Raw genomic sequence first — 8,695 nt, forward strand, 5'->3', positions numbered from 1 at the left:
TGGTGATGATGGGGGTGTTTAAACCTCAAATTAAGTTTTATATCAACGCTATTGTTCCTGTTATAGATTCACTCTGTCTAATTGTCCTGACCTCCAATGTCACCAGAAATAAAGGTAAGGCTAAATCCAAAATTTTCAGTTGCCACCAGTATAGGCAAACAGGGGAATTATCCAACTCTCAGATTTACTTCACATTGGAAAGACATAATCTGAAAGTGAAGAAATGAAGGAAAATCTCTTTAATGAAACACACATAGAAAAAAACAACATGAAAAGCGGTTTTAACCTTCTTCTACACTATCCAAAGTTTTGGCTTAAGATATAATAAAGGATTTTTTTAAATGGAGGTTCATTGATTATAGCTTTGTTCATTATGAGTGAAATAACTCATAATGAACCAGCAGCTATTACTTTATTAAAGTTATATTAGATGAATTGTGAAAATAATTATCAAAACGCATTGCTTTTGGATTTCATTTATGCTGATTAAAGAGTTTGGAGTGATCATGTAACAGTCTTTTTGGCCCTGTTACAACATGTCAGACATAGCCACAGCTTTTGTAAATAGCCAAATTTGCTAAGTGCTCAGGAAAATGCATAGATCTCAATAAGCCCATATTGTAGATAATAAAGGGTTGCAAAAAATGTAAAAAGAAGCATAAAAAACAGTCTAATAATTGTGCAATACTAAATAACTGATGCACAAAAAAATCCGTTAATAGTCTTTTTATATAGAAACTGACATACAGTTTTAAGAGCCAGTGGGTCTGATTTATTAAAGCTCTCCAAGGTTGGAAGACTATCATGGGAGATCCAGCAAACCTGAAATGGATCTGGTCCAGGATTTAAAACAAGCATTTGCCAAATAATAGCAAAATAAATCCATTTAAGGTTTGTTGGATTACCTAGGCTCACTCATGAAAGTATATCTTCTGCAGTCTTAAAGAGCTTTAATAAATCAGGCCCTGCATTTGGATTTTTACCCTTGATGCCCTATATGTGAACTAGGTACTTTAGATTATTAACTAGGATATCATTTAAATCATTTATAGGAGTTATCTGACATTACAATTCAACCTGTGCTTACATAAAATTTGCTAAACTAATTGCACTTGTAATGTTCCCAATTACCATGTGAACCTCAAAACTGCTGAAGAACATCTATACCATCCTTGAAGCTGAACTGTAATCTGCTACTAACTGCATTGTTTAATTGTTGAGAGTTTAATGAATTATTATAATGAATGGTAGGATGTGATGGTCTAGAGATCGACCACATTTTAACCACTGCCCTTAAAATATCAAATGTCATATTCCGATGTTTGTCCCTTATTGCTCACAGCAGTATATTGTTTAAAATAAACTCAGGTTCAATATGAAGAGTCCGCAACACGAAAATGAAGGCCTTATACGTTTTGCATGCCAAAATCAAAGGACACAAAAAGCCCAATTAAATAGGATAAAACCAAGGGCTATAAATCTGGTAAAGAATAATAAAAAATTAGATTTAGAAATCAATAGAAACTAAGTTATTCTGGTTTACCAAAGACAAATATTATAATTTGTAATGTAGTAATATACTTAAATAGAAAAATGAAAACTTTCATTATTGAATGTAGGGCTGAAAATGTATAGAAGGCCACACCCAATTTATAAAAAAAAAGGAATGGCACATTGGTAATGTAGAATGTAATTGAAAATATAACATACAAGGTACTGGAGAAATGGCCAGAAAACATACATAACTTTAAAATTATGAAAGGTAGAGTTTAATAAATATAGAGCAAGCTGGGACCTAGCTCAATTTAGATTCTTAACTTGGCCAAAGGCCGCAATAAGTAAATGGGAGATTATGAGTCCCAGACGTCACCAGTTTTATTGGCCTGACTTAGCTTTCATGTTATTACTCGCTGTTCATAATTTTAATAATAACTTGGATGTGATATATGACTTTGTTACTGAAATTGACCTACTTGATGACCGGTATCAATGTTAATGGATGAGTAAAAAGGACATCTGTGAATCCACCCAACTATGCATCCCACTATCTCAACATAGGGATCTGCAAAAGGAAAAGTTCTAAAAAAAAACCTACAGTTTACAGAGCTGTCCCTTCTCATTAAAACTACAGAGGATTGTTCTGTTGCTGATGGTGTCACAGCATGGCTGCTGGAATGCATAAAGGAGAGCAGCTGTTTAGTTATGGTACACAATGAGGATAGACAAGAACAAAGATGCTTCCCAAGTGTGAAAGCAAACAGCAACATGCAGTCAACAAATTCATGGATTATCGTATTCCACTTTCACTAGTTATCTAGCCATTCACAGGGAAGAGAATGAAGCAGCCATGACAGTGATTGGTAATGCTGTCCTCACAATCACACATAGAGGTTTTCACTCACAAATAACTGTACTTTTTCACACTGGCTTCTTCAGGGTTTTAGATTCCTCCATAGATCACCTCACAGTGACCTGTCTAGTTAGACATTCTTGTAGAGCAATAAAAGATAAGGAAGACTAGTTTATAATAGCTATAGAGGATTATAAATGGATCACCCAGGTTCAGCCATGATAGTCTATCCTCTCCAGTCTCAGAGAACTTAATAAATCAGACTCTGCATGCTCAAAGCAACTATTAGACAGGCAGATCCTATTGGCATTGCGTGTATTTCTCTGATTCATTTAGAGATAATGCTGTGCTCTGGAGATTTAAAGTAAGAGTGATAAGTCCACCATGTCAGGATAACGATCTCCAGACAGCATATATGATCTCCAACTTTGAAGCATCCCCCAGTCGTAGGTGGAATTCACAGACAAAGACCAGTTTAAAGCCTTTGGAAAATCTCTTGTTTCAAAGGTGCCCTTCCCCCTTTATGAAGACGGGTACATGTGCTATAAAGGCAGCCATAATTGACCTAATGTCTGAAGTGCAACTCAATAGAATCTCATTAATGACAAATAAAAGGTTTAAAAATTAAGAAAGATGTTAAAGGTGTAATATTTTTTTTAGTATGAGCTTTCTAAAAAATCCTCCCAAATGTCACATTGGTTTCAAAAAAAGGTTGCATGGTCTCAAAAAATCTGCACAGCTATGACTGGCCCGTGATTTGACTTTATTGCTATATATATACAACTACTGACATCTTTCAGGATTCACATACTGTCAACATTCTAAAGAAAACACATTTTACGCCTAAACTAATATGAGCAGTGGAAGTCAATAGATATAGGCACTTTCTTCACTTGCAAAAGAAGACAACGATATCTATAGACATGGGACGATGATCTCTAGATCTGCATAATTTTGGCTGGGAAAACTGTCCCTAATTCTATGGGTAGCAGCAAACACAGGGGCACAATGAGTGACTCATGGGCATTCTGTGGAACAATCGCGCTCTGTAAAGCACAATCATTATACTCAGTTGATGTGTTTATGTATTAAGCAGACACCCAGGAACTGAGGATATCCCAAAAGAAGTATAATGATTCTCCAGAAAATAAACATTCTAAATGATATATTCACATACTTGTGATTTAACAATCTGTTATTAAAACAAACAAAGACAGAATGCATATATGCTTTACCTAAAATGGGATGTACAACCATATTAGCAGAGCTTTTTTATTCTTACACTAATGGGCACATTGCTTCTTTTAATTCCTGTCCTATCAATGGCTCCCATGCAGTAAAAAAAATCAAGAGAAAATCTAAAGAGCAAACCCACAGTAGTAAAAGTAATAAAACATTTTTGGTAGAATGGGAATTACAACCTTTGTCAGGTATTAATGCAATTTGCATTGATTTACCCTCATGTTCTATAAAGGTGACCGGTGTCAAAAAGAAAACAGTTCTAAATGACATAGACAACTATAAAGACCAATTGTTACAGACTCCATAAAAAAAAATAATAAAAAGTTGACTATTGAAAATGACCAATATGAAAGTTTGTAGCTGCCCATAAAGACAGTATAAAAGCAATCACATGGAATGTACTGTGAAAGGCAGAGATTGCCCTAGCCACGAGAAGGACAAGTGGAGCGGATTCAGCACTAAATGTGACCCCTGTTACTTGGAAAGAAGTGTTTTTCCATCTGGAGTCAATTTTCACCAACATCTGCTGAAAGGGGGAAATGATATAGTCCTGTAAAAAGTTGACACAAGCTACCACAAGGTGATGAACGCTTGACTGCTTTTACTTAAGGGACATCCTAATAAACCTTGTAAAGTGCTACTGGACCATTAACTTAGGGCATTCTACCAGGAAGGAGTATCCAGGACCAACAGATTTACAGAGGCATTCAAGAAATGCACACACCTCCCCCAAACATTAAATAAAGCCTAAGGGCATCCTTTTAAGAGTCATCTCCCATTGAGAACAAAGAAAAGCTAATCCACAGCTGGATTTCATTAGTGATAAGAGAAAACAGAAGTTTCTTTTATACATCATGATGGTTTATATAAAGTCAATTACTTGATGAGTTATAAATGTCTGTATTTCAAAGCCATCTACACACTATAGTAAGTGTTATATGGAGTGGGTGATCATTTGGACAGGATTATGGTTTAAACCATATGGAAGTATTACAAATCAGAAGCCCATAACATGTATGAAATGACTTGGAGAAAAGTAAGATTAGTTAAATTGCTATTTCAGGTCTAACTAAAAACAAAACTTTTCCTAAATTAGGAAAGGTTAGTGCAGGTAGAATCTATGACCTTATTTTATTAAAGCTTTCCAAGGCTGGCGAGGAAATAGATTTCCTAAAAATCATTTGCAATTTTAGGCAAATATTTTCAATCCTGGACCAGATCCATCCCATGTTTGTTGGATCACCTAGCTTCACTTTGGAAAGTGAATCCTATCCAGCCTTGTACAACTTTAATAAATCGTGTTGTGTCGAAAGTGATGGGAAAATCAGAACAGGAATAGATACATTTTTCCAGTTGGAAAGATTTGTCTTTACTTTCTGTTGATTCTACAGGGCATAAGCCTGCCATGCTTTACTGAAATGAAAAATGTCCTCAGTTATACTTTAAATGATCCATACTTTTGTGTGAGGTGTCAAACTTTAATTTAAAAAAATGAAAATACCTGGGTTGTGTAATGTTTAAAATATATACCAATGCAAAACTCTGGTTTTGACTTTTGGAGAAAGTATACAAGGGTAAGATCCCCTGTTGTGTTTTATTGCTGTCTTTGTCCTTTGCTCTGGAAATTCACCTTCTACAAATGCCCTGAAGGCTAGAAAGTGATGGAAATGCCACAATTTTACAATTGCTTTCAAAGAAAAGGTTAGGGAAATTCTTCCAACGGTACAGTTTAGGTGTACAGTACGTAATGCTAGAAAAGGATATGAAAGACCACGGACACATTGAAGATGGAGACTAGGGAAATGCCATAGGTTTGGTTGGAAACATAATGCAGAAAAAAGTGAGAGAATTTGGACATGAGGCAGAACAAAAATCATGGTAGATTCTGATTGGTTGCTATTGATTGCTGCACTTAAGATTTAGAACTTGAATGTAAGAACAATTTTTAAAGTTGCAAAGGTTCACAGCAATGGGATGTAGATGTCTTTGTCTTAATTGGACTAATGATGAATAGGAATAGAGAAGGGGGGGCAAATAAGGAATAGAAAGTGAAGGAGATAAAAGATAAAAGACAAAAGAAGGTAGCAGGAACAGGACATACCAGAACAAACTAAAAACTAGTGGAATCATCCCAATGTGCACACAACATGATGACAGTTGTCTAGATTAGACCTATACATGACTTTCCTGACTGATGAAAGTAGCTGTTAACAATCAAACCTTTGATGATCATCCCTAGCTGCAGACACCTTGTAGCACAGGGGTGTCAAACTCTGGCCCGAGGGCCAAATTTGGCCCCTAAAAGGAATTTGTTTTGGCCCCCAAAGGACTTCAAAATATGAATTGCAGCTGGCCAGCCGCTGCTTTGAGATAGCGCCGCTACTACAATTCCCGGCATCACTCGCGTCTATAGACCAGCGGCCAATCTGCCTATGTGTGGCTCTGCATTGGACTGTTTTTTTTAGACGCAGGGAATTCTAGTAGCAGTGCTATTTCTCTATTATAAGCTTGTTCCAGATTGAATGTGAAGCAAAACCTCTTTGTTTCAATAAACTTCAAGTTTGGCTTTGTCTAAATTTTTAATTTTGGCCCTCTGTGTATTTGAGTTTGACACCCCTGCCGTAGCACATGAAAAAAAACTTTCAGAATGTATAATTCTTGCCATGTTTGGTTTCTGGAGCATAAGAGGCCTACTGTTAAACATACACATTTGGCCAAAATTATTGTGCATGTTTTTGGTTTGGTTTTTGGGTCATATGCAAGAAAGACTTTTAAGTAGCTGCTCTTGTCCTCCCTCTTTTGCATAAATTGGCCGCGGAATTCAAAACATATGAACTACTAGTTTAAAAAGACGCTAAACCCCCAAAAATATGTCAGGGACAATGTAAGTCAAACGCAGAAGTTAAATAATCAGTTCCCCTTTATTGGTTAAAGAGGACCCAGAAAAGGCAAAGATGGCGACTTCAAGGGATGCAATGGTGACAGGTTCCTGGGCCTGTCCTTGCTGCAGGGCGCCCACAAATAGAAAAATGTGTGTCATTATGAAAATAGCTCACACTCTCCAATTGGAAATGTTACAAAAATAAAATTAGTTTGGTTTAATTTTGAAAAGCCCTTGATCCATACATAAACCAAACCCAGAGAGTCCCACGCTATCTCAGTTTCCTTCTTCTTTCTGGAGCTTGCTGTTCCATCCAATGCTGCAATTTCCTTCGATCGTGCCCTATGCAGGCTTAAGTTCGGATGAACTGCCAATTTTACTGTGCATACGTGGGATCCAGCACTTTTTTTTTTTTTTTTTACTTTAGAGCCCCTTGATGATGCAGAAGGAGCAGAAAGTATCTCAGAAAGCTGCAGGTTTCCCCCTTAGTCTTCACTGCTCTGGCAGAATGGGAAGGGGACCTCCCCAAAAAATAATAAATAAAATGACTATAAAAATACATTTTTTCCATTATGTAAAAAGGCATGGCCATTCTTTTACATAATGTTAAAATGTGATGATAAGTCCACTTTAAAAGGACACTTTCTCTAGAACTATTGCTAAAACAAAAAAAAGGAATGGCCTTATATTCCTAAATTATTCCATATTGTAAAACAACTGTTATAATGTCCTGAGCAATCACAAAGTTCATGTTCAATAAATGTATGCATGAACTTTACATATTTCAAGAATTAATTAGTTCCTTGAACAGGAGCAGTGTGTTTGCTTTTTATTGAAATAATTCCTTCTTCTTGAATGCCCTCAACATATGCTTATAATTTGTATTATCATTGTTTCTTGCAGACAGTTGAACATTTGGCACTGATATGCTTTCAAGTTCCAAGACATAAGCCCACACAATAATATTAGAAGTCACATCTGGACAAAGCCCCTCTCCCCCACAAACAAAATGCAACAGGATGTGAGGATAGGATTGCTGAGCTACACTAGAGGAGTTGGAATACAAATGAGCAGTAAAGTACCCCATGCAGTGCTCAGGAATTCAGCTGATGCTGGAAGAGTACTTGATGTAAAGGTCTTCATTCAAAACACAGCATCAAGCAGCAGCTTCTGATTATGTCAATATTCCTGAAATAAAACTTAATCAGAACCCCCAGCACACCCATAGCATGCAATACTTCTACATGCATGATGTGCAATCACCTAAAAAGTTTTTGGAACTTATTAGTGAAGGTTGGGAGTAAAGTAATTGTCAGTGCAGACATCATCAGCTATGTGACCACTGGGCCCCCCCTCCATCTCTCCATAGAAGTTCTCACCTCTTAGCTGGCACTGGACTCCAGCACACAGCAGCAAAACCAACAGCACCCGGCATGGCATTTCTAACTCTGCATAGAGTCCAAATCTGATCTGGCAGCTTCTTGGATGGAGGACAGGGAAGGGTGCAAGTGTACTGCTCCCAATTATTTATTTGTCATCCGTGATAGAGATCTCCGTGCTTTCCCTGCCAGCAGCAGCTTTAGCTTTGTCACCCGGGCAGATCTCCACTACTTCTCATTCAGGATCTTCACCCATCCAAAGTCCTCCAACTCAGGGAGGGGGGAAAGAGGGACGAACCATTCACAGGGGGCGTATGTAACCGGCCTATGCCTATAGCATGCAGATGTACCTATGCTTTTTATTATGTCAGCTGCAGGCTCTAATCAGAAAGGATTTGTGATGTCTGTAGCATATGGTGTGTAGTAGTCTGCTCAGCATGCAGGATTCTGCAGAATATTGAAGAAAATGTCCCCCCTCAGGGGAGATGGTGTGGTCCATTGGTGCCTGCTATCTAAAGAAGCAAAAAGTTTGATTTCAGAATGTCTACTCTATAGGCTGGGCACCACACCATAGGGATTAAAAAATGAAAGACAAAACAGGGTCATTATATAGTAGTATATATATATATATATATATATATATATATATATGCAAACTCTGCATGAAGTTTGTAGGTTCCCCCTGTGTTTGTGTGGGCTTCCTCCAAGAACTTCGGTTTCCTCCCACATTCCAAATTCAAGCAGTTAGGTTGGCTTCCCCTTAAAATTTACCTAAAACTGTATTAAAGAATAACATACATAAAGACATTCATTTATGACTGAGGTAGGGGCATGAGATTGTGA

The 8,695-nt window shown here is 37.2% G+C and overlaps 1 protein-coding gene across 1 annotated transcript in view; it reads right to left on the reverse strand.

The window, feature by feature from the left end:
* Positions 1-8,064, reverse strand: part of LAMA1 (laminin subunit alpha 1) — a 101,600-nt gene extending 93,536 nt beyond the window's left edge. Inside the window, exon 1 of the mRNA XM_072411412.1 lies at positions 7,853-8,064. Coding sequence (XP_072267513.1) covers positions 7,853-7,913 — 61 coding nt within the window. The 5' untranslated portion in view covers positions 7,914-8,064. The remainder of the gene's footprint in view (positions 1-7,852) is intronic.
* Positions 8,065-8,695: the final 631 nt, after the last annotated feature.

The sequence above is a fragment of the Pyxicephalus adspersus genome, chromosome 5 (assembly GCF_032062135.1).
Source record: "Pyxicephalus adspersus chromosome 5, UCB_Pads_2.0, whole genome shotgun sequence".
Lineage (NCBI taxonomy): Eukaryota > Metazoa > Chordata > Amphibia > Anura > Pyxicephalidae > Pyxicephalus > Pyxicephalus adspersus.